General features: G+C 42.3%; 1 protein-coding gene across 1 annotated transcript; it reads right to left on the minus strand.

Annotated features, from left to right (window-relative positions):
* Window positions 1-13,448: 13,448 nt before the first annotated feature.
* Window positions 13,449-18,441, minus strand: LOC110883596. The gene is made up of 2 exons (XM_022131313.1): window positions 17,130-18,441; window positions 13,449-17,014 (listed from the first exon to the last, which is right to left on the minus strand). The coding sequence occupies exons 1-2, from the start codon at window positions 18,439-18,441 to the stop codon at window positions 13,449-13,451; spliced, it is 4,878 nt and encodes a 1,625-aa protein (XP_021987005.1).
* Window positions 18,442-27,857: the final 9,416 nt, after the last annotated feature.

Below are 27,857 nucleotides of genomic sequence, written 5' to 3' on the forward strand. Positions count from 1 at the left end.
TGGTGCTGGCAGAAATTTTCACAAAATGGCAGAACAGGCCCCTGTGACTCCGAACTTGATTTTTGATGCGATTTGACACGTGTAAGCCCCGTTTAACCTCATTTTAAGGTTCAAATATGAATTTAAAGTATAGGGAACTTAAAATGTGCTCAAAAATATGTCGGATTTCGGTTCGTTTGGCCGTACGATTGCGTTGTTCGGTTAATTACGACGGAAGTCGTAACGGACGCAAAAATTGTCCAAATTACGCAACGAATGGATTTTTGACAAGCCAAACACTAAAACATAGTATTTTAATGCTTACATAAATTTTTGGATGTCCGGAAGTATTCAGAACGTAAGTTATGCGCGAAAATGCAAACTTATGCACTTTTTGACGCTTTTAGTCCTTGAATGAGCATAAAGTTTATTTTAGCACACTGAACCCCTCAAAGCCTATTTCTAAGCTATGTAAAGGATATTTAGGTGTGTTTAACTTATGATCATGTTCCGGAATGTTCGTTAAAGTTCAAATCGGCATACTTTCACAGTTTGTCAATTTTAGTCCCTGTAAGCGAATTGACTGGAGTTTGCCATACCAAAGCCTTCAAAACTTATTTCTAAGTTATGTAAAGGTTATTTAAGGTATGTTAAGCATGAATTGATGTTCCGGAGTATTTTTCGCTTTTAACTGATTACATTTACGCACCAGTTTGTGTATAATTCTCCAGAAAGCGATATAGAGTTTGAAATCGAATAAAAGTCAAAACATGAAAAACTTCAAACGTAAACAAACAAACATAGGGATCAAATAACTTTATTTCATTGATAATTGAACTGTTTACAATGATTACAAGCACAGATGTCACACCATTCGGGCTAGCGAACGGGCCGGCAGTCTTCATGGATCTTATAAACAGAGTGTGCAAGCCTTATCTAGACAAGTTCGTCATTGTTTTCATCGACGACATTCTGATCTACTCTAAGAGTCAGGAGGAACACGAACAACATTTACGACTTATCTTGGAACTCCTTCGAACGGAACAACTGTACGCCAATTTTTCAAAATGCGACTTCTGGCTTCGTGAAGTCCACTTTCTAGGCCATGTGGTAAACAAGGATGGGATTCATGTTGATCCATCTAAGGTATACTCGATCAGGTACTGGCCTGCACCGCATACACCAACGGAAATACGCCAATTCTTGGGTTTGGCGGGTTATTATAGACGGTTCTTCAAAGACTTCTCAAAGATCGCACAGCCGCTTACATTACGGACACAGAAAGGTGTTACTTATCGTTGGGGTAATACACAGGAAACAGCTTTCCAACACTTAAAGGATAGACTATGCAGCGCACGTATTCTCTCATTGCCAGAGGGCACAGATGATTTTGTGGTCTATTGCGACGCGTCGATTCAGGGTCTTGGTTGTGTATTAATGCAAAGGATTAAAAGTCATTGCCTACGCTTCGCGGCAACTTAAAGTTCACGAACGGAACTACACCACACACGATTTAGAACTGGGAGCTGTTGTTTTCGCGCTCAAGATATGGCGACACTACCTGTACGGTACCAAGTGCACTATCTACACCAATCACAGGAGTCTCGAGAATATCTTTAAGCAGAAGGAACTGAACATGCGACAACGTCGATGGGTTGAACTACTTAATGATTACGAATGCGCTATCAAATACCATCCAGGCAAAGCCAATGTTGTGGCTGACGCCCTCAGTCGGAAAGACACTACCCCTAGACGCGTGCGAGCATTACAACTTACTATTCAGTCTAGTCTTCCTGCACAGATACGAGATGCTCAGGTAGAAGCGTTGAAACCAGAAAACGTCAGGGCTGAAGCCCTACGCGGCTCAAGGCAACGATTAGAACAGAAGGAAGACGGCGCCGATTATGTAACAGGACGCATTTGGGTCCCACTTTATGGCGACTTACGCGAGCTTGTGATGGATGAAGCTCATAAGTCCCGCTACTCGGTACATCCAGGTTTGGACAAAATGTACCACGATCTTAGAACTACGTATTGGTGGCCTAGTATGAAGGCCCACATAGCGACTTACGTTGGCAAGTGTCTGACCTGTGCGAGGGTCAAGACAGAGTACCAGAAACCATCAGGCCTACTTCAGCAACCGAGGATACCACAATGGAAATGGGAAGAAATTTCCATGGATTTTGTTACTGGCCTGCCTAGATCCCAGCGTGGGAACGATACTATTTGGGTGATCGTGGATCGACTCACAAAGTCTGCTCACTTCTTGGCTATCAAGGAAACTGACAAGTTCTCTACATTAGCAGACATTTACTTGAAAGAAGTTGTTTCGAGGCATGGAGTGCCAACCTCTATTATCTCAGATCGTGATGCACGATTTACTTCAGAACTGTGGCAAGCAATGCACAAATCTTTCGTCTCTCGGTTAGACATGAGCACGGCTTATCACCCTCAGACGGATGGGCAGTCTGAGCGCACTATTCAAACTCTGGAAGACATGTTACGTGCATGTGTTATCGACTTCGGCAACAGCTGGGAAAAACATCTCCCGTTAGTGGAGTTCTCGTACAATAACAGTTACCACACCAGCATTCAAGCCGCTCCATTTGAGGCATTGTATGGACGTAAATGCCGGTCACCTCTCTGTTGGGCAGAGGTGGGGGATAGTTAAATCACAGGTCCAGAAATGGTAGTTGATGCTACTGAACGGATTGCACAGATACGACAACGCATGGTGGCGGCTCGTGACCGTCAGAAAAGCTACGTTGATAAGCGCAGGAAGCCACTCGAGTTCCAGGTTGGGGATCGAGTGCTACTCAAAGTCTCACCATGGAAGGGTGTAGTTCGTTTTGGTAAACGAGGCAAACTCAATCCGCGGTATGTCGGACCGTTCGAAATCACAGAAAGAATAGGCAAAGTGGCCTACAAACTAAACCTACCAGCAGAACTCGGTGCAGTTCACAACGTTTTCCACGTGTCGAATCTGAAGAAGTGTCTGTCAGATGAGACCCTCATAGTTCCTTTGAAGGAACTCACTATCGACGAACAGTTACATTTCGTCGAGGAACCTGTTGAAATCATGGACCGGGATGTTAAGGTCCTCAAGAACACTAGAATACCTCTTGTACGAGTTCGTTGGAACTCCCGTCGTGGCCCAGAGTTCACCTGGGAACGAGAAGACCAAATGAAACTCAAGTATCCCCAGTTGTTCGCAAACAATGCAACTACTACTGAGGCTGAAGCTACTACATAATTTCGGGACGAAATTCCAAATCAACGGGGGGATGATGTGACACGCCAGGGAAACTAGTGAACGATACACTCTATCTAGCTTCCTTAGTAACCGCATGCTAAATTTCGGGACGAAATTTCTTTCAAGTTGGGGATAATATGACAACTCGAGTTTTCGAGATTCTACTTTCGCATTAATTGCACGATATTGTTTAGTTGTTTGTTTGTACGACTTGGTTGCTTCGTAACCGTACACGGTTGTTATATATTGAGACGTTATGTGATTGTTTCATTTGTGTGTTTACGTGACTGTTTCATTGTATGTTTGATGATATAACTTGGTTACTTAAACTGTTACACCCCGAACCAACTCGATGAAACTTTCGCCGTAAACCTCTTCGACGAAACAAGTGTGTTTCGTCACACACACACGGCGAAACAAAATGTTTCGCCGGCCTAGAAATTCGTCGTGGCCCATTTAGGCCCAATACACATACACGCGTATAAGTTATACGGAACAACGTCATTCGCCACACTAGTAACGGAATTGAAGCCCTAAGGTCCCTATCTCTCTCTCCCTTCTTCCTGTGCAACGGCAACGGCAAGATTTCGAAACCTCTCCGGTTGAATCAACCCGTTATTCTCTTCCACCTCGGTTAGTGTCTAATCTGTGCATGATTGATTGTTTTGTATCGTTGTTATATGTAATCACGATCTGGATTCCCTGAATACTAAGTAATACGTGAGATTTATGCTTGACTTTCAAGTTAGAATGGGTTGAATGTGATAAGGGCATATGTTAAATTCTCTGTCCATGATCGGCCTTAACGTTTGATGATTGTATTGGCTAGGTTTGATGATTGATAATGGCATGATATAATTGAGGATCAGATTGGTTAGTCGTTGATTGTATGATTTCTGTGTGATCGTATGTCTCCTGCATGCTAATCGGCGATTAGGGTTTTTTGTGATATTGTGTAACTGCTTGACAGACCGATGAAACAAAGTGATACCCCTTGTGATCTCGACGAAACACATGTCTCGACGACACACATGAGTGTTTCGCCATGACCAATCTCGACGAAACACATGAGTGTTTTGCCATGACCAAACTCGACGAAACACATGGGTGTTTCGCCGAGATAGTAAGCAACCAACCCAACATTTGTAAGCGGATGCATGATGCTTGTAATGTTAAACGTAATACTTACGAACTAGAATTTTTGCATGATGATAGAACCCGATGATATGGTAAAGCCTGGTATCCGTAAATAGGGATGGGTAGGGAGTGAAGTATAAAACAGTTAGATGGTTGATCTAATCTGATGTCTCGGATTGTGAATGTTCAATGTTAAACAGAGCATGATTTCAGTTGTATAGCATATTCATTGGATTAATTTGAACTTCTATAGCCGATAAATGCAATGTGTTGGTTGTTACTCGCGTGTACGTGATGATCTTGAATATTAGTCGAATCTTGTGAATGTAAACTAATTGCGAATACGTGCATACTTTAGGACTTGATTGATTAATGTGAGCACATAACTTAGCATACCGAGCAAACCAAGGTGAGTTCACACTCTTACCAAGGCATGGGATTCCCGGGGTAGGGAATGGGATTGGATGATTATCTGTACTTACGTTGTTATTGGGAATTATGGATTACTGACCTCGGTTGGGAAAGGTCACTTATAGATACTGCTAGACTAGTGATACATGGGGAAGCCCCCACTACTCTTTGCACACATGCCTGTAATGGCCGCGATACTGATACTGATCTTCGCACACATGCCTGGAATGGCCACGATACTGATACTAAACTTCGCACACATGCCTGGAGGGCCGCGATACAAATAAAACTAGTCTACAATACATGGGAAACCCCCACTAATCTTCGAAACATGCCTGGAGGGCCGCGATGTAATTATAAACGTTATATGGGTTACTAAACAAGCAAACGTTTTATGAAATGAACACTATTACTAAACAACCCACTGTGAACTCGCTCAACTAGTTGTTGACTCTCTGTTACATGCCTTGCAGGTCGTTAGGTACACTTGGAGCTTGCACTGGGAGGCGCGGTCGTTGTGGACAAGGATCGTGAATGCTTTGTTAAATGTTTATGACATTACATACTTATACTTATGTTGGGTTTACTTTTATGCTTCCGCTAAACGTTGATATTATACTTATGTTTTGAACACCTTTCATATTGGTTTGGTTGAATTACATTTATATATATATATATATTGTTCAATATGATTGGTGGCTTGATCCTGGTCAGTCACGCCTCCAAGCGGTGATACTCCGCGGGTGGATTTTGGGTGTGTGACAAGAAGGTCCGGGAAGCATACAATGCGCCAGAGAGGGGCTTGCTTCGGTAGTGATGAGTGCTCGAAAAGCACAGCCAATCACGAAGGCCAGAGCGAAGGAGCATCCCATCTTGCTAAAAAGCAAAGAGAGGGCCTTTACCCCTATGAAGCCCGCTACTTTTGAAAGTACATCAATAAAAAACGAGATCCCCCCTATCGAAAGACAGAGAAGACAGAAAAGCATCAGAAGAGCAATGAATAAGAGAAACAGAATGAACGCCCTAGCACTGCGAAATTAATTCATTCTCACTGAAGATCCAACCCATATCACTTGCACTTTCATCGATTTTATCATTAGTATAATCTATCTATTTTATCATTAGTCTATAGTTTGCAGCTTATCAAGCTTTCAATCCGTTCTTAGACCTACCGGTGACCAGCTTCGCGATACCTTTTTGATCTACACATGACTAAGCTCTATTGGGCGGTGGCTTATCAAAGCACTACTTGATAAGATCAGTAATAAAAAGAAAGACGTGCCCTTTCGGTGAAGTTGTTTCTTCTCTTATGATATTTCTAGTTGGATTTAAAGAGCGCTCCTAAATGCCTTACACAATTCAAGAGTTAAGACAGGCTCTTATTCATTCTTTTTATAATATAGGAAGAAGGAGATCTGACTTCTTAGAAGGAAATGAGCTACCTAGACCTTTGTTTTTTATGTACAGGTCTCGTGAAGAGAGAAGATAGGAAGAGGAGTACGCGAAAGGAGACTGTGAAGTAGCTAGGTGATAAGAAGACTAGCTCGGGCTTGAAAGCTTAAACGTATAGGCTGTTGGATCACAATAGGTGGAGTCTCTAAAAGCCTTATAGAAGCATGAGACTGAAGAAGTCAGGCATCAGTTCGTGTGAATGACTCCAGCCGAAAGGTTAGCGAATCTGACTTCATTCTTTTTTAGGGAAAGAACCGACCCCTTGGTTCCCTAAGCTGTCTTGATACTAAATGGCTATGAAGAAGCTGTCATAGCCTATTGATCTCTTTTTTTTGGGTAAAGGGTTACCCCGGTTAAATTTGATTCATCAACCAAATTAAAACAAGTGAGGAATTATGTATTCCTCAATTCTCTAGAATAACATGCCACTACTAGAGTACACTCGTGCAAACAAGAAACTAAAACACAAACAAACAAGAAACAAGTCAAACGACAAACAAGTAACAAAACAGTTACATCGACACGCTCTCAAGAACTAGCCGCATTCATCTTGATCCATAAGTAAATCTCGCGGTAATCTCCACTCGTGCAAAACTTGATTCACATGGCTTGTCCTCCTAAACTTCATTGTGTGTAACTTCATACGGATTGTCATTAAAATCACCTCAATCAATTGAGATGCATTCCTTTTTTTCGAAGAGAACAAACGGTTATTACGTTCCTGCCAAACAAAATAAGCCGACGCCGCCGCCACTAACTTGCCAATGATATGAGTAGCCCGCTTAGAATCAGCATGCTGCAATAAATGATCCATAATCTCCTCCCACGTATTTCCGATGGTTCGCATACCAGCTTTTTCTCGAACCCCATACCAAATCTGAGATGCAAATTCGCATTAAGAGTCAGGCCCCGACGTACATAAGGAACAACACAAGAGGTTGTAGTTTGCATTACCCGCCGATCACCATTTGCACATCATATCCTGAGTTTTAAGTTTCTTGCAAACAAGAAGCCACATTAGAAACGAATGATGAGGGATAGCCTGAGGAAACCACACTATACGAGCCCATGGAACCTGATCCTGCACTTGGCGTATATCATCCCAAACGACATAAGTGCTATATTCCATATTTGTACCCTCTCTAGATCGCCAAACAATCCTATCTTGAGAATCTGTGTTTAACATTACATTTTTTTTTTGGGTAAAGGGTTACCCCGGTGAATTTTATATAAAGAATAAAGAAATACACGAGAGTGCCAGAGAAGCACACTAGGGCTAGACTTGGCATACCAAGACTAGCAAAACCAAAAACCAACAAGCATGCATGACCAAACAAAACAAAACAACCACATCAAAGACACGACCCGAAGCCGAAACAATGGCAACTACAAGACAACCAAAGACTACAAAACCACTCTAGCCTGGATCAATACTCATAGTCTTCACTTGGAACTTCCACCGTTGTAACAATAACGGGCTCTTGGAACCTCTCCCTGGCTTGAACGTCATCAACTTCATGCGGACCGTATGGAGAATAATATTTGCGATCAAGGTAGCATCCCGCTTCTTTGGAGTAAATAATCTATTGTTTCTTTCTTGCCATATAAAATAAGTTGAAGCCGCAACAACCATTTTACCAACTACGAATTCTGACGACTTACCCGAAGGATTTTGTGAAAACCAATTCATAATAGAGTCCCAACTGGCATCGACTGTTTCCATGTAAGCCAAATCTTTAACCATATTCCACACTTGCAACCCATAAGAGCATTGAAAAAATAAATGATCACGAGAATCTTTACCGTTACAGCAAAGCGGACAACACATGAGATTTAGATTAGTTGCACTACCAGCGTCCCATATCCCCATTCGATCCTGTGTTTTCAGCTTGTTTTTAATAACAAGCCACATGTGAAACGAGTGTCTAGGGATACATTGAGTGAACCACACCAGGTCAGCCCAATGAACCTCTTCCCCACGCATGCGGACGTTCTCCCAAACTTCGGTCGCACTAAACTCCCTGCGCTTATCATGTCTATCCTTCCATATCAATCTATCTGGAACATTTTGGTTAAGGATTGGCGGCGTTAGGTTCCTCAAGGCCGGATATAACTGAAACCACGAAGCCGGCCACACCCACTCGTTTTGATGACTTACAATATCTGCAACATTAGAACTCATATTAAACCCTGCCCCATGTATACGTCTTGGGGTAATGAAATCTCCCAAAGGGCTATGATCGCACCAGTTATCATGCCACGCATTCGTATTCCGGCCATTACCAATAGCATACCAGACAAACTGACGAACAGAAGCTCGAAGCATAAGAATTTTCTGCCACCCCCAAGTCATGCTGCCCCGAAGGGGAATATCCCATTGTTCGGCCATGCCCACCCACCATTCTGACACATATCCGCAATCGTATAAAGCATATTGAATCCCGCATTTGATATCATTCGAGGTGTAATAAATAGATTCAAAGGACACACAGTATCCCATATATCGAACCAAACTAGCGTGTTAGTGCCATTACCCAGCTTAATCCATATGTGCTGTCGTATGATTGAACGCAGTTGTAGCATCTTCCTCCAACTCCAAGTCACATTGTTCCGAATAGGCACATCCCAGAGACTTCTATCCCGGATACGATAAGAATGAACCCATTTTACCCATAAAGATTCCCTGTGCGTTAGGAGACTCCAAATGTGAGCTACCATAAGCGCATTCTTCATGTCATAGTGTCACACCCCGACCACGTAAAACAACAAAACGTGGCGGAAACGTCGGGGAGTGTTGTAACAGAATCATTGTTTCACAACCATGGATTAAACAGTTTCGTTTTATTGAATTAAGTGTATTGTATTACATTGGAATTTGAAACAAAACATGTACAAATAGTCTTGTATCTTTTAATGTCACTAAGGCCTCGTCCAATCCTATGTGAGAGTACACAAATATCATCATCAAGCATCAACCTGAAACACATGTGAAAATAGGTACGTCAGCATAAAAATGCCGGCGAGTACATAGGTTTTGTTTGAGTGTCGGATTCATGGCTAGTTTGCATGTTGCAATACTTATTTAAAAACCTTGTTTTGAAAAGTATAGTATTGCGACATAATTAACCAACTCAAATCAAGTTGGTTATAATTTATAAAATCTCGTAACCATGATTCTTAACTCCAAAACATTTGTTTAGTTAAATCCAGATTGTAAATCGTTTTTGAAATATATATATGTATATATATATATATATATATATATATATATATATATATATATATATATATATATATATATATATATATATATATATATATATATATATATATATTATTGGTTCTCGCGGTTCTCACAATAAGAGGTGGTTCTCGCATGATCTTCTCCATATATATATATATATATATATATATATATATAGGGAGAAGATCATGCGAGAACCACCTCTTATTGTGAGAACCGCGAGAACCAATGTGAACACACCAAAAATGCCTAAAAATAGCTAAAAATCACACAAAATTTTTTTTTTAATATTTTTTATATAAAAATCGCTGCTTTTCGAAGCCAAAAAATTTTTTTTTTTTGCCACTAAAAGTAGCGATTTGAGCATAAAAAATATTAAAAAAAAATTAGATTTTTTTTTTGATTCTTTTAGGTTTTTTGGGAGTTTAGTTTTTAGCATTTTAGCTTGGGGGGGGGGGGGTTAGGTTTTTGGGGGGTGGGGGAGGGGGGTTTAGGTTTTTTTTTAGGTTTTTTGGGGATTTTAGTTTTTAGCATTTAGCTTTGGGGGGGGGGGTTAGGTTTTTTTTGGGGGGGGGTGGGGGGTTTAGGTTTTTTGGGGGCGGGGGGTGGGGGTTAGGTTTTTTTAGGTTGTTTTTAGATTTTTTTTAGCTATTTTAGGTTGTGTTCACATTGGTTCTCAAGGTTCTCACAATAAGGGTGGTTCTCGCATGAGCCCCTCCCTATATATATATATAGGGAGCCGCTAAAATGAAAACCACCCCCAGTTGTAAGAACCGCAAGAACCACTCTCCACCAATCATAATTTGCCACATGTGCACTTTTATTTTATATTGTAAAGGGTATTTTGGTCATTTGATTCACCTGTCTAATCCACTGTATCTGTCTTTTGTCTGTCTCTATATCGGCCTCTTTAAAGACTTTTATCACTCCCCACAAATCAAAACCTCTCATCTCTCATCTCTCCCTCTCAAATTGTTTCGGAACTTTCAAAATCCATCATCTCTCTCTCATCTTCATAAATAAACCACAAAACCCTCATCCCTCCTCCATAACTTACCTGCACCACCACCACCACAACTCCACACCGGCGACTCCCAAACACCAGACCCACTCTGGCGGCCCCCTCATTTCTCTGACGCCCCCTCGTTCTCCGCACCACCTTTCTCTCCTCTGATTTTCTGGTTATACTTAGAGAAAGGGGTCTTGTTGGCGGTGTGGTGGGTTTTTCTCTCTAGCGACTGCCTACAGTTCCGACCGCCTCTCTCTTCGTCTCTCGCGATTCAACAAGGTATTCGATTTGTTCAACAAGGTAGGTGGACGACGGATGACGGCGATCGACGGCGAACGGTGGTGGGGTTGAAGGTAGGTGGACGGCGGCGGTTTGAAGAACGGTGGTGGGGTCGCACCCACCTAACTCACACTCTGTTTGAGCTTTTCTTTAATACCCATCTTATTCTTTCAAGTTCTTTGTTTATACCCAGATTGTTTTTCGTCTGATTTCACCTCTTTTGTGAATTAGGGTTTCGTTAACTACCCTTTGACCAATCTTTTTGTATCAAATTTAGTGCTTTGAGGTGATTTCTAGGAGTTCAAGGGGTTTCTGGGTAAAAAGTTGTTTTTTAGAAGCTTGAAGTTGACTAACAAGGGGTTGACCCATTTGGGGATTTAGGGTAAAAAGTTGTTTTTGCATGGGTGAACATGAAGGGTTGTTGCCCAATGCCGCTCCCCTATTGGAATTTTTGGATTTTGTTAGGTGGTTAAAGGCTGAAGAGAGAACTGCTAAGCTTATTGCTTGTATTTAGCCGAATCAGCTGTCTGAAGAACGTCGGAATGCGGCTGCTAATTATGTTCCAAGACTTATTATGAAGTGCTTTCCCTGTCGGGTGATTCTTTTCGCCTGATTTTGTGTTATTTTTGTGTCAAAATTGTTTGTTGAAAGTTGTAACTTGAAAGATGTTATTTGCCCCATGAAGGTTTTGATTGAAAGTTGTAACTTTGTTTTGATGTTGTTTTTTTATATTTTTTTCCCTAGTCGATGACGATAACAATCTATCTGAGACACCTACCGAGTTTGCGATTTTTTGGGTGCGTTCATGTTGCGTAAAAAAGTTTTTGTAAAAAAAATGTTAAACCGTAAAATCATTAACGTAAAACGTAAACGTTTTAACGTAAAACGTAAAACGTAAAAACGTAAACTTTTAACGTAAAACGTAAAAAGTTTTACGTAAAACGTAAAAAGTTTAACGTAAAAAGTTTAAAAAGTAAAAAAACGGTGCTTTTAAAAAACGCTTTTAAAAAAACGCCGCTCAATATTAAAAAAACGGCATTAAAACGGGATGTAAAAAACGGCGCTTTTAAAAAACGCCGCTTGAAAAAGCCGAGCGTGAAAAAACGGCGCGTAAAACGTAAAACATTTTAAGTAAAACGTAAAACGTAAAAAGTTTTACGTAAAACGTAAAAAGTTTTAGGTAAAATGTAAATCGTAAATTTTTTTTAGTAAAACGTAAAAAGTTTTACGTAAAACGTAAAAACATGAAGCGTAAAAAGTTTTTAGTTGTTTTACGTAAAACGTAAATCGTTAAAAGTTTTACGTAAAACGTAAAATGTTTTACGTAAAATGTAAAACGTAAAATGTTTTAACGTAAAACGTAAAACGTTAAGAAGTAAAAAGTAAAAAGTTTTAATGTAAAACGTAAAACATAAAAAGTGTTACGTAAAGCGTAAAACGTAAAATTTTTAACGTAAAACGTAAAAAGGTTAACGTAAACGGGACGCTAAAACGGCGCGTTAAAACGGGACGTAAAAAATGGGGCGCAAAAACGGCTTTGTAAAAAACGTGACGTAAAAAACGGCGCGTAAAAAACGGCGTTAAAAAATTGGCGCGTAAAAAACGGCGAGTAAAAAACGGCGTTAAAAAATTGGCGCGTAAAAATCAGAGTTAAAAAACGGCGTTAAAAAACGGCGCGTAAAAACGGCGCCTAAAAAACGGCGTTAACAATTTGGCGCGTAATAATCGGAGTTAAAAAACGGCATTAAAAATTGGCGCGTAAAAAACGGTGTTAAAAAATTGGCGCGTAAAAAACGGCGTTAAAATATTGGCGTGTAAAAACGGGGCGTTGAAAAACGGTGTTAAAACACGGCGCGTAAAAATTGGCGCGTAAAAAATAACGACGCTTGAAAAAACCCGGCGTAAAAACGGCGCGTCACTAAAACGTAAATTGTAAAAAGTTTAACGTAAAACTTAAATTGTAAAAAGTATAAAAAAACTTTAAAAAAAATCTGAATTTTAAAATGTTTTTAATAAAAAAGTTATTTTTAAAAAATAAAAAGTAATATAATAACAAAAAAACTAATAAAAAACCATAAAGACAAAAAGACAAAATAGAGTTATTTTACCAAATTACCCTTTTAGATTATAATATTAAAGACATAATAAGACAAAAACCATTTAATATTAATTTTTGCTACTTTTAATCCCATCCATCCATCTTAGTGATCTAAAGGCTAGGAAGTGGTTCTCATGGTTCTTACAACTAGAGGTGGTTTTCATTTGAGTCTTTCCCTATATATATATATATATATATATATATATATATATATATATATATATGGAAAGACTCAAATGAAAACCATTAGTTATTGTGAAAACTAAAAAACTAACTAAAACCCACTAAAAAGGAGGGGGGAAGACTTTTAATGAAGGAGGGGTAAAATTGGAACAAAAAATATATAACTTTTCAAACATTTTTTTTTTTTTTGGGTAAAGGGTTACCCCGGTAAATTTTTATAAATCAACAAATTAAGTACAAGGGTGTGTCAGAATGAACACACCTACTAGACTTGGCATACCAAGACTAGGAAACAAACACAAAGCAACACAGCCAAACAAACTAAACAAAAAACACAGCCATCAACCAAAAAACACAGCCACCGAAGCAAGCGGAACACACTAGCGACTATCAACTTCAGCTTCTAACCCGGATCGAATCCATCTTCATCTGAATAAATCTTCCAAGCCTTTAGCACTCTATTCCGATCTGCGCTGCCGCGAAACTTGAAACCCATAAGCTTTAACCGGACTGTGTGCTTGACTAATTCTGTCACCACTTCAGCCGACTTGTGATTCTGAGAGAATAGTCTAGCGTTTCGCTCTTGCCATACAAAATATGTTGTAGCCGCAATCAGAATCTTTCCCACGATAACATTCGTCGTCTTTGAAGACGCCGTACGCTCCATCCATGCACAGATGGACGCCCAAGAATCAGAAACATTCTCCAACGAAACCATCATTTTAACATTATTCCACACACGTGATGCAAAGCTGCATTGGAAGAAAAGATGGTCACGTGAGTCACGATCATATCGACAAAGTGGGCAACACATAAGCCTTAAATTCGTAGCACTCCCCGCTTCCCAAATCATAAGGCGATCCTGCGTTTTGAGTTTGTTCCTTATAACCAGCCACATATGGAACGAATGTCTTGGAATGCATTGGGAAAACCAAATCATATTGAACCAAGAGACCGTTTCACCCCGACTCCTAATATTATTCCAAACTTCCTTAGAGCTGAAAAAACTATCTTTACCATCCAAGTCTTTCCACGTAGGTTTATCTGGTACATTGTGAACAAGAGCTGGTGGTTGTAAATTTATCAAGACAGGAAACAAATCATACCACGCTGCCGGCCATCGCCATTGACCCGAAGCATCAACTATATCAGCAACCGAAGAGCGCATGTTAAAACCCGCATTAGCAATGGTTCTCGGTGTAATAAAAGTACTAATCGGACTCAACGGGCACCAATTATCACACCATGCATTAGTCTGACCGCCACTTCTAATAGACATACCCAAGTAGGGACGGACCAAATTCCGAATGGATAAGAGTTTACGCCATCCCCAACTCACACTCCCCCTACATGGAACCTCCCAAAAGCTTCTACCCTTTAGCTTGTATGAGTGGATCCATCGAACCCACAAAGACTCTCGGTTCGTGATAATACTCCATATGTGGTTAGTCATAAGAGCTTTATTAACATCCCCTATGTTTCGAATACCTAAGCCTCCCTCATTCTTAGGCAAACAAACATCAGCCCACGCAACTTTGGCACGAATCCTGCCCAAAGAACCAGCATTCCATAAAAAACGACGCATCCTTTTCTCTAATTCAGCAATTACCCGAGCAGGGAGAATAAAAACTGAAGCCCAAAAGATGTGCATTGACGAAAGAACTGAATTAATAAGTTGAAGGCGGCCCGCAAAAGACAAAGATTTAGAAATCCAGCTCGTAATTCTGCTCTCCATGCGCTCAATCAAGATTTTACAATCTTTAAAAATCAGCTTTGTGGATATGAGAGGCACCCCAAGATATCTAACCGGAAGATTACCTTCTTGGAAAGGCATCAACGAAAGAATCTGCTGTTTTACCAAAGACGGCACATTCGAAAAGTATGCGGTACTCTTGGTTGGGCTCGGAACTAACCCCGACCAACTGGTAAATTTTTCTAGAGCATCTCTAACCTTTTTGACCGAGCATATGTCAGCATGGACAAATATGAACAAATCATCCGCAAAAGAAACATTTATAATTCTCTGCTTAGCACACTGATGATGAAATTTAAAAGACGAATTGACATCAGCCGCCTGTTGCAATAAAAGAGATAACACTTCCATGATAAGGGTAAACAAATAAGGAGACATAGGATCGCCCTGTCTCAACCCCCTCTTCCCCTTGAAAAAACCATGAAGATTACCATTAACTGACAATGAGTAGGAAGTCGTAGAAACACACATCATAATCCACTGCACCATACGCTGATCAAATCCAAAACGAATAAGGATAGCTTTTAAAAAAGACCAACTAACCGTATCATACGCTTTCTGGATGTCTATTTTAAAAGCACACCTCGCAGGGCCTCTATTCAAATGATAGTTGTGCATCAGCTCTTGAGTTAGGAGAATATTATCAGAGATTTTCCTACCCGGCACAAAGGCTGACTGATTAATGCTGACAAGCGCCCCCAAACTCCCCTTAATCCTATCCGTAATTATCTTGCTAATACACTTATAGAGCACATTACAACATGAAATAGGACGATAATCCAAAACAGAGTCCGGGATGTCTTTCTTAGGAATCAAAGCTAGGATCGTATGATTTAATTGTTTGAGGAGTTTACCATTACCAAAAAAATCAAGAACTGCATTCGTGACTTCAGTACCGATAATATCCCAAGCCTTCTTGAAAAAAGCAGACGTATACCCATCAGGACCCGGGGCTTTATTTTCACCAATGTTAAACATAGCCGCTTTGACTTCCTCTCTAGTAACTTGTCTAACCATATTAGCAGCATCATCATGGCTAAGAACATTAACAAACAAACTATCCAAGTTAATGGACGTTACCTGGTCCTCAACACCAAGAAAATTGGTGTAATGGGTAACTAGAGCAGCCGCAACCCCATTACCTTCATGGCGGACCCCCGAAGTATCAACAACACTATGAATTTTGCCCCTCGCATTACGGCTTTTCACCACATTGTGGAAATATTTCGTATTAGAGTCTCCAGCACACAACCATTCGACCTTTGATTTCTGTTTAAGGAAACATTCCTCATCATAAGCAGCGGACTGAAATTCGTGAAGACAAGTCGCTTCAAGTTGACGGAGATTACCATCCAATGGGCTCTGATCGACAAGAACTTGAATCTCATCCAACTTTTTCCTAAGCTCCGACACCTTAGCATGCAAGTTTCCCTGGTTGAATAAGATCTTTCTTAAATGCGGTTTGAGATTGCTAAGCTTCTTTGTAACCGAGAACATATTAAAACCTGAAACCGATCGCCTCCATTCCTGGTCCACGCATTTCAGGAATTCCGGCTTGGACGCGATAAAGTTCGGAAACTTGAAAGGTTTGATTTTCTTCTCATTTACGGCCCCCATCTTCAAAATACATGGCGTATGGTCCGAGATTCTAACTGGGTGATACATAGCAAACGCATACGGCCAGAAATCCAGGAACTGAATATTACCCATGACTCTATCAATCTTTTTAAGAAGACCCACACCATCTTTGGGTCGTTGGTTCCAAGTAAACTGTAAACCATGCCCCTGAATATCCAACAATTCCAGAAATTGAACACAATCTTTAAACTCACCCATGCTGATCGTTTGTTGAGATGTTCCATAAATGGAGTCCTCAAGCTGAAGCGTAGCATTAAAATCCCCCATCACAACCCATGGTTTATCATGACATAAGCTTTTGTGATTACATAAACTCTCCCAGAGACTTCTACGATCTTGATACTTATTCTCCGCGTACACAAAAGAGCAGAATAACACTTTTTTATTAGCCTTATCCAGCATTTGTGTGTGGATAACTTGATCAGTTTGGGCGAGCACCATGAGATCCACCACATCAGAATCCCAACCCAGTATTATTCGGGTGCCCCTGCTACATAAATCCCCATTAGACGTCCAATTCCAATTCCGAAAGACACTATTACATATGGTACCCAGCTTCGTGACATTCACATGCGATTCTAAGATTGCACAAACTTTTAGATTATTTTCAACAAGAACTTTACGAACTTCGCTTTGTTTGAGGGGGCGGTTCAGACCCCTTATATTCCAAGACATAATACTATCCATTAATACCTTCTTGTCCGGGAGTGCGTGCCCCCTTAGAAACATGACTCTTACCAGCTTTCATGAATGACGCCATCTCCGTCTGAACGACTTCCTCTACTTCATTCTCGAACCGATTAGGCTTCCCATTCCCAAATTTTGAATTCTGCTTCAGCTCCTTATTCAACCCGCTTACGGCTACATGTTCTTCCAAATAGTCACTATCCAAAGCTTCAAACGAATTACCAGTTTTCACACTAGCATTTTTCCTATTATCCGAAGTATCCTCCTTAGTGCCCGAAGTACTTGCTCCTGACTTATTCAGCTTAGGTTTATAGATAAATTTCTGCTTTTGTCTCTTTTGCATCGTACCCATCCTTGCCACCTTCCGCTTATCAACTGTAAACCCCTCGTCATCCACAACCACTTGTTTAGCTTTATTATTAACATTCTTAGCACATGTCTGATCATTGTGGCAAAAAATGCAACACAAAGAACACCTCTGTGGCTGCCATTCATACTCCACTTTCACCTTCTCCGTGATGTATCCCTCTCCTTCCAGCTTCGGAATGGCAACAATGATATGATCTTTTAGTTCATTCTCCGCGTCTATTTCGATTAGAGCCCTTGCAAAACTGCTCCGTCCCCAGTTATCCGCACACATATCCGCTGTATACCCATCTAATCTCTTCGGTGTTCCTATCTTAGAAGCCAACAAACTCAAGCCATCATCCGTATAAATAGCAATTGGAACATTATACATCTTAACCCATACAGGAATCGACTTAATACCCTCTTTCCTTAGACTAACATCCGGAGACCAGATATTCAAAAACAACGGCACTTTCCTGATCAACCATGGACCTCCTTCCAAGACTTTAGCCATGCCCTCTTTTGTATCAAACTTAAAAAAGAAGAACCCATCCTTATTCATCATAATTTTGGAGAAACCATACTTAGCCCATACATTTTTCGCATAATATTCCACAACAGGAAACGGTAATCGGTTGCCCAAAAAGTAACCATATAAAACATTCTCAAACTTATCCTGGACCTTTTTAATTACCTCACGAGGAATAAGCACATCAGCATCCTGGACTGTCTCTGTAGCATCCAACTTCCGGAAATTAACCTCTCTTTTCATCGAGGTTTGTGTTTTAACTTTATCCGCATAAGAAAAGCTGGGCACGTCCTTCACCACGTTACTCGAACTAGGGTTTGCATGGGATTCCATATTGGCAGCCGTAAATACATCTCCATAACCCCATGTAGTGTCCAATTCCACAGGCTTCGAAATCTCGAACAACCCATCCAACACCGAAGTATTACTGGTAGAATACATGCCACGTCTAGGTAACAAAGGGTTTCCTTCAATGTTTGTTACTCGTAACCCAATCCCACGAACCGGTGGTGTATTATTGTCACACCCCCAAAATCCACACGCGGAGTACCACCGCTTGGGAGCGTGACATGACCAGGATCAAGCCATCAATCATATCAAACATAGTATTTAATAATAATAAAAGTCAATAAAGTAGTTCATCATGACCTGATTGATGTTTCAAAACCAAGCATTGTTTAAGTAGCGGAAGCATTATTGTAAACCCAAGTTAAAATACTGAAATGTCATAAGTGTCTAACAAAGTAATACGATCCTTGTCCACAACGACCGGCTCCTCTTTGTGCAAGCTCCATGTACCTAACGATCTGCAAGGCATGTAACAGAATGATCAACAAACTAGTTGAGCGAGTTCACAATAAGTAAGTGCGTAACAGTAAGTAACGGGCGGCTCTACTGGGCCGATAGTAAGTTGTATAGGTGGGGGCTTCCCATGTTATGTGACCACTAGACTATTCGTATCAACTACTCGTATCATCCCTGTTCTTCTTCCGAGAACAGTAGCGCGTATGGGGTGTACGTAGGTTTTACGCACGTATCCTTCACAACCGAGGATAGGAGACGCGGGGGTGTACGTGGGTTTCACGTACGTATCCTTTGTACCGAGGATAGAAGTAAGTAATGCGTACACGTAGGTTTTACGTGCGTGCCTGACAACCGAGGCAGTAATTGGCATATGACCACGTAGGTGTTATTCTAACCTACGGAACCGTCCTGACATCCGAGGATCATGGTAGGTGATAGTCTAGGAAAAGCATATGTACGTTCTTAGTAAATGGTGACCTTTATCCCATTCCCACGACCCGGGAATCCCATGCCTTAGTAGGAGTGTGAACTCACCTGGGTTTGCTCGGCAGACAATAAAATGCTCAAGTATACAGTAAGAGGTCAACCACGTCCTATCATGGTTACTTATGCAAGTTAGGTTCGTACTCAACTATTGCACGTATAAGCTACACGTATGTATACACATATAATCGTGGCAAGAATCACGTATACAGTCCAGTACATAGATCCAATCACGTAACAGTTATAAGTTCAATCGTTTGGCCCAATAGATTTGGGCCTGTGACAATGTAAGCCCAAAACAGTGTACGTGTATGCTGGTCTCGAGTCGCAACTGGGATTACGAGTCGCAACTAATGATCTCGAGTCGCAACCGGGTTACGAGTCGCAACAGGTGGTTACGGCTCATCATGGCCTGGTTACGAGTCGCAACGGGACTCGCAACCATGGTTTCGGCTTGTGCTGTTTGTGGTCTCGAGTCGAGACTGTGAGGTTTCGACTCGCAATCTGAGTCGCAACCGTGTGTGTAACTGGTTTCCATAATTCCTGTAACAATCATTCCGTGATTCTAGCAAACAACTTAGGCAGTTTCAATAACCGATCAATCATGGCAATTATCAAATCAATTACCAACATTTATCAATTTCATAACATATTCATATGATCAACTCGTGTAATCAACATCAAGAACAACCGATTTCTAATAATCAAACATGTAAACAACTAACTTATAGGCTAGCATGCAATCTAAAACATCACAGCCGGTTACAAGCACATGCAATTCAACCAATTTAATCCCAAGAACATTGACTAATCAGCAACATATGATCGGGTTCTGTTCTAGCATATCAACATATATCATCAAGAGTAATTCTATATAGATTCTGTTTGGTTTACTAGCATGAACCCTAATCGGTTATGTAACACATTCCTAGATCATGCAATCCGATAGATAATCACATCATCGCAAAACCATACATATCAAGCATGAAATCAACACATACCACACTAACCGAGATGATGAAAGTTGTGAATGACAAAAGCTTCAAGAGGGAAGAATGCCTTCAGTTCCGAGACAGAGGAAAAGAGTTTGGTGTGTGAGTTCTTGGTTGCCAAAAGTGAGAAAAACTAAAACCCTAATTGTGTATATGCATATACGTGTGAGGTGAGGGTGGGCCGAAACCTCACTTGGGCCGGCTTGTGATCTCGAGTCCATTACATGGACCGAGTGGGTTTGCGAACAATAGTAAATCCCAATAGATTTATGGATCGGGTGTAGTGTTGTGTGGTCCAATAACGCAACATTTAAACATTTAACCGTAACATTCATTCAATCAAATATGGTTCACATAGACACGTATCGTTACACAAGGCAAGTCTAAAGTTCGAGTTGTCACATTATCCCCAACTAATTGGAAATTTCGTCCCGAAATTTGGTATGCACTCACTGAGGAAGCTAGGTAAGTTATAGCGTTCACTGGTTTTCCTGGGGTGTCACATCCTCCCCCCGTTGATCTGGAATTTCGTCCCGAAATTCCGAAGTAGTAGCTTCAGCCTCAGTAGTGGTTGCATTGGTTTCGAATAACTGGGGGTACTTTTCTGTCATCCTGTCTTCGCGTTCCCAGGTGTACTCTGGGCCACGTTTGGAGTTCCAACGAACTCGAACAAGAGGGATTCTCTTATTTTTGAGGACCTTCACATCTCGGTCCGTGATTTCTACTGGTTCCTCGACGAACTGCAGCCGCTCGTCGATAGTGAGTTCCTTAAAAGGAATGATGAGATTTTCATCTGATAGGCACTTCTTTAAGTTCGATACATGAAAGACATTGTGAACTGCTCCGAGTTCAGCTGGTAGGTTCAACTTGTAGGCTACCTTGCCAATCTTTTCTAAGATTTCAAATGGTCCGACGTACCGCGGATTCAGTTTGCCCCTTTTGCCAAAACGTACCACACCCTTCCAGGGTGAAACTTTTAGTAAAACCCGGTCCCCGACCTGAAATTCCAAAGGCTTTCTACGCTTGTCCGCGTAGGCTTTCTGACGGTCGCGTGCTGCCGCCATGCGTTGCCGTATCTGTGCTATCTTTTCTGTGGCGTCCACTACAATCTCTGGACCCGTAATCTGACTATCCCCCACCTCTGCCCAACAGAGAGGTGACCGGCATTTACGTCCGTACAATGCCTCGAATGGTGCGGCTTGGATGCTGGTATGATAACTATTATTATACGAGAACTCCACCAAAGGGAGATGCTTTTCCCAGCCGTTGCCGAAATCGATAACGCATGCCCGAAGCATGTCTTCGAGAGTTTGAATCGTTCGCTCAGACTGCCCATCCGTCTGAGGATGATATGCTGTGCTCATGTCTAATCGTGAGCCGAAAGATTTATGCATTGCTTGCCATAGCTCTGACGTGAATCGTGCATCGCGATCCGAAATAATGGAGGTGGGCACCCCGTGCCTCGAAACAACTTCTTTAAGGTAGACGTCTGCGAGAGTGGAGAACTTGTCCGTTTCCTTAATCGGCAGGAAGTGTGCAGACTTGGTGAGTCGATCAACTATGACCCATATTGTATCGTTCCCACGCTGAGATCTAGGTAAGCCTGTAACAAAATCCATGGAAATTTCTTCCCATTTCCACTGTGGTATCTTAGGCTGCTGAAGTAGACCAGCTGGTTTCTGGTATTCGACCTTGACTCTCGCACAAGTCAAACATTTTCCAACGTACGTAGCGATGTGGGCCTTCATGCTAGGCCACCAATAAGTAGTGCTGATGTCGTGGTACATTTTATCTGACCCTGGATGTACCGAGTAGCGAGACTTGTGAGCTTCATCCATTACAAGTTCGCGTAAACCGCCATAGAGAGGGACCCAAATCCGGCCCGTTACATAGTAGGCGCCGTCTTCCTTTTGTTCCATTTGTTGTCGTGAGCCGCGTAAGGCTTCAGCCTTGACGTTTTCGGGCTTCAGTGCCTCTGTCTGAGCAGCTCGTATCTGTGCAGGAAGGCTAGACTGAATCGTAAGCTGTAGCGCTCGCACGCGCCGTGGTAGAGTGTCTTTCCGACTGAGGGCATCAGCCACAACATTGGCTTTGCCTGGATGGTACTTGATGGCGCATTCGTAGTCGTTAAGTAACTCGACCCATCGTCGTTGTCGCATGTTCAAATCCTTCTGCTTAAGGATATGCTCGAGACTCCTGTGATCGGTGTAAATCGTGCACCTGGTACCGTACAGGTAGTGTCGCCATATCTTAAGCGCGAAAACAACAGCCCCCAGCTCTAAATCGTGCGTCGTGTAGTTCCGTTCGTGAACCTTGAGTTGCCGAGAAGCGTAGGCTATTACTTTATCACGTTGCATCAACACACATCCAAGACCCTGGATAGATGCATCACAATATACTACGAAGTCTCCTGTGCCTTCTGGCAATGAAAGAATAGGTGCGCTGCAAAGCCTATCCTTTAGATACTGAAAAGCAGTTTCCTGCGTGTTGCCCCAACGGTAGGTGACACCCTTCTGTGTCAGTAGTGTAAGTGGTTGCGCGATCTTTGAAAAGTCTTTGATAAACCGTCTGTAGTAGCCTGCCAAACCCAAGAATTGGCGTATTTCTGTCGGTGTACGCGGTGCAGGCCAATTTCTGATCGAATCTACGTTGGATGGATCGACATGAATCCCATCCTTGTTTACCACGTGGCCTAAGAAGTGGACTTCACGAAGCCAGAAGTCGCATTTGGAAAGCTTGGCGTACAGCTGTTCCTTCCGAAGGAGTTCCAATATAAGGCGTAGGTGTCGCTCGTGTTCCTCCTGACTCTTAGAGTAAATCAGGATGTCGTCGATGAATACAATGACGAACTTGTCGAGATAGGGTTTGCACACCCTGTTCATAAGATCCATGAATACTGCAGGTGCGTTCGTAAGTCCGAACGGCATAACCAAGAACTCGTAGTGACCATAGCGAGTCCTGAATGCTGTCTTAGAGACGTCCTCCTCGCGGACTCTCAGTTGATGATATCCTGACCGTAGGTCGATCTTGGAATAGTAACACGACCCTTGCAACTGGTCGAATAAGTCGTCTATGCGTGGAAGAGGATAACGGTTCTTCACCGTCACCTTGTTCAGTTCCCTGTAGTCTATACACATCCTGAACGTACCGTCTTTCTTTTTCACGAAAAGTACTGGAGCTCCCCAAGGCGAAGAGCTTGGACGAATGAAGCCCTTTTCCAAGAGCTCTTGTAGCTGCTTTGACAATTCTTCCAATTCTGATGGAGCTAGACGATATGGTGCGCGAGCTATGGGTGCTGCTCCTGGAGCGAGCTCGATCTGAAATTCAACCTGACGATGAGGCGGTAAACCAGGTAAATCTTCAGGAAACACCTGAGGGAAGTTACGTACGACTGGTATATCCTCCAATTTCTTTTCCTTTGCTGATGCGTCTGTAACGAGAGCCAGAATGGCTGTGTGACCTTTACGTAAGCACTTCTGAGCCTTCAAGAATGAGATGATGCCAACCACAGCACCACTCTTGTCGCCTTGGACTTCGAGAGGTTCTTGACCAGAACGTGGAATACGAATGATCTTCTCACTGCATAAGATTTCTGCCTGGTGTTGGGATAACCAATCCATCCCAATCACGACGTCGAAGCTACCCAAAACTATGGGAATGAGATCAATAGAGAAGGCTTGACCAGCTAGGATAAGGTTACAACCCTGAACTACGTGCGTGGCTTCTAGACTTTTACCGTTAGCTAACTCTACTACATGTTTGGTGGGTAAAAGTGTTGGTGCACGTTTTAGCAGTTGACACATTTTCACAGACATATAGCTTGTATCCGCACCCGAATCAAACAAAACAGTAACGTAAATATTGTCGAGGAGAAACTTACCCATAACAACGTTGGGATCGTTCACTGCGTCACCTCGACCTAGCACAAAAGCACGACCCCGAGCTTCGTTGCCGTTGTTATTTCCTCCGTTGTTGTTGTTGCCGTTGCCCTGGTTGTTGTTGTTGTTGTTCTGGTTCCTGTTGAGCTGCGGGCAGTGTCTCTTGATGTGGCCTTCAGCACCACAGTTGTAGCATCCCTTGTTGCCCTGTTGTTGGTTAGGCTGAGCGTGAGGCTGCTGCTGATTTTGGTTCGCAGGACGAAGGCTTCTACAGTCTTTGGCCTCGTGACCCATCTTGAGGCATCTTTGACAACGACCCGTGGTACACTGACCGTTGTGGTGCCTGTTGCAGTTGTTGCACTTTGGAAGATTTCCGCGATATCCACCCTGCCTGTGGCTACCTGACGACTGTTGGTTAGGGCTTTGATAGTTGTCGGTCTTTCGCTGCTGATTCTGGGACTGAACCGAAACTGATGCTTTGCTTGAATCCCCCTCCCATTTCCTCTTGTTGTCACTGAGGGTAACGGGAGTAGCTGAAGGAGTGACTGTAGCAGTAGCGCTGACACGCTTAGGCAGTTTATTCTGATCCACTGCCTGATCGGTGATGCGATGAGCGAGACGCTGGATTTCCTGGATGTTGTCGAGATTAGCCGAGGTAACATGGCTCTGGATTTCTGGTGCCAACCCCTTGAGATACATCTCGATACGCTTGTATGGAGGGTCTACCATAGTTGGACACAGCACGGCCAGCTCGTTTGACCGCTTAGTATACGCTTCAATCTCTGACCCAACCATCTTCAGATTATACAGCTCGTCTTCCAGCTTGTGAATATCTTCACGCGTGCAGTACTCACGCTTGATGAGTTCCTTGAAATCGTTCCATGGGGTGGCGTTAGCAGCTGCCAACCCAAGAATTTGCACCTGCGCGTTCCACCAGGTTAGCGCGATTCCTTCCAAGGTGCCGGTGGCAAACTTGACCTTGCGAGCCTCAGGGCACTCGCACATCTCGAATACTGATTCTAGCTTCTCGAACCAGTGGAGGAGTCCAACCGCTCCTTCTGTGCCGCTGAAAGAGTTTGGACGACAGTCCATGAAGTTCTTGAATGTGCAGACAGGCTGCTGCGCGTGTTGACCTATTGTGTACGAATAGGGCAAAGTTAAATACAAGAGTGAATGTAGGATCTAGGGATCCTAGTGTGTGCCTATACTGCAGGATATACTACCTGCTTGAGCTGCTGCAACTGCCGCAGCAACTTGGGCTTGAACAAGAGCCTCTAACTGGGCTTGTGTCATGTTAATTCTTCCAGCCATTGATCTTCATGTCAAAGGCGAAATAGGTGAGAAAAGTTCGCGAATAGTGCGATGACAGAAAAGTGTAAGCACGTAAGGGTTCTTAAGCAATAGCAAATAGTGAGCATTGTAGTCTAAGCATACCACGAGCAAAGTCTTAAGTAATTCTAGCAAGTAGGCAATAAACATAAACCTTATTACCTAAAAATGTCGAGTCTTGCACGTGGAGCGAAGCGTCGTTGTGGATCGTTGAGAGCACTGTTCTGGTTATAGTCCGGTTTTAATGAAAACTTTTTCCCGTATTAAAACCAAGTTCTCTATACCCAATGGCTCTGATACCAATCTGTCACACCCCCAAAATCCACACGCGGAGTACCACCGCTTGGGAGCGTGACATGACCAGGATCAAGCCATCAATCATATCAAACATAGTATTTAATAATAATAAAAGTCAATAAAGTAGTTCATCATGACCTGATTGATGTTTCAAAACCAAGCATTGTTTAAGTAGCGGAAGCATTATTGTAAACCCAAGTTAAAATACTGAAATGTCATAAGTGTCTAACAAAGTAATACGATCCTTGTCCACAACGACCGGCTCCTCTTTGTGCAAGCTCCATGTACCTAACGATCTGCAAGGCATGTAACAGAATGATCAACAAACTAGTTGAGCGAGTTCACAGTAAGTAAGTGCGTAACAGTAAGTAACGGGTGGCTCTACTGGGCCGATAGTAAGTTGTATAGGTGGGGGCTTCCCATGTTATGTGACCACTAGACTATTCGTATCAACTACTCGTATCATCCCTGTTCTTCTTCCGAGAACAGTAGCGCGTATGGGGTGTACGTAGGTTTTACGCACGTATCCTTCACAACCGAGGATAGGAGACGCGGGGGTGTACGTGGGTTTCACGTACGTATCCTTTGTACCGAGGATAGAAGTAAGTAATGCGTACACGTAGGTTTTACGTGCGTGCCTGACAACCGAGGCAGTAATTGGCATATGACCACGTAGGTGTTATTCTAACCTACGGAACCGTCCTGACATCCGAGGATCATGGTAGGTGATAGTCTAGGAAAAGCATATGTACGTTCTTAGTAAATGGTGACCTTTATCCCATTCCCACGACCCGGGAATCCCATGCCTTAGTAGGAGTGTGAACTCACCTGGGTTTGCTCGGCAGACAATAAAATGCTCAAGTATACAGTAAGAGGTCAACCACGTCCTATCATGGTTACTTATGCAAGTTAGGTTCGTACTCAACTGTTGCACGTATAAGCTACACGTATGTATACACATATAATCGTGGCAAGAATCACGTATACAGTCCAGTACATAGATCCAATCACGTAACAGTTATAAGTTCAATCGTTTGGCCCAATAGATTTGGGCCTGTGACAATGTAAGCCCAAAACAGTGTACGTGTATGTTGGTCTCGAGTCGCAACTGGGATTACGAGTCGCAACTAATGATCTCGAGTCGCAACCGGGTTACGAGTCGCAACAGGTGGTTACGGCTCATCATGGCCTGGTTACGAGTCGCAACGGGACTCGCAACCATGGTTTCGGCTTGTGCTGTTTGTGGTCTCGAGTCGAGACTGTGAGGTTTCGACTCGCAATATGAGTCGCAACCGTGTGTGTAACTGGTTTCCATAATTCCTGTAACAATCATTCCGTGATTCTAGCAAACAACTTAGGCAGTTTCAATAACCGATCAATCATGGCAATTATCAAATCAATTACCAACATTTATCAATTTCATAACATATTCATATGATCAACTCGTGTAATCAACATCAAGAACAGCCGATTTCTAATAATCAAACATGTAAACAACTAACTTATAGGCTAGCATGCAATCTAAAACATCACAGCCGGTTACAAGCACATGCAATTCAACCAATTTAATCCCAAGAACATTGACTAATCAGCAACATATGATCCGGTTCTGTTCTAGCATATCAACATATATCATCAAGAGTAATTCTATATAGATTCTGTTTGGTTTACTAGCATGAACCCTAATCGGTTATGTAACACATTCCTAGATCATGCAATCCGATAGATAATCACATCATCGCAAAACCATACATATCAAGCATGAAATCAACACATACCACACTAACCGAGATGATGAAAGTTGTGAATGACAAAAGCTTCGAGAGGGAAGAATGCCTTCAGTTCCGAGACAGAGGAAAAGAGTTTGGTGTGTGAGTTCTTGGTTGCCAAAAGTGAGAAAAACTAAAACCCTAATTGTGTATATGCATATACGTGTGAGGTGAGGGTGGGCCGAAACCTCACTTGGGCCGGCTTGTGATCTCGAGTCCATTACATGGACCGAGTGGGTTTGCGAACAATAGTAAAGCCCAATAGATTTATGGATCGGGTGTAGTGTTGTGTGGTCCAATAACGC

This window comes from Helianthus annuus, chromosome 11, assembly GCF_002127325.2.
Source record: "Helianthus annuus cultivar XRQ/B chromosome 11, HanXRQr2.0-SUNRISE, whole genome shotgun sequence".
Taxonomy (NCBI): Eukaryota; Viridiplantae; Streptophyta; class Magnoliopsida; order Asterales; family Asteraceae; genus Helianthus; species Helianthus annuus.

Coding starts and splice junctions, on each gene's coding strand:
- LOC110883596 (XM_022131313.1), bottom strand. CDS start 18,441: ATGTATTCTACCAGTAATACTTCGGTGTTGGATGGGTTGTTCGAGATT. Junction 17,015..17,129: donor ACGCACTCCCGGACAAGAAG/GTATTAATGGAT, acceptor GTGCAATCTTAG/AATCGCATGTGAATGTCACG.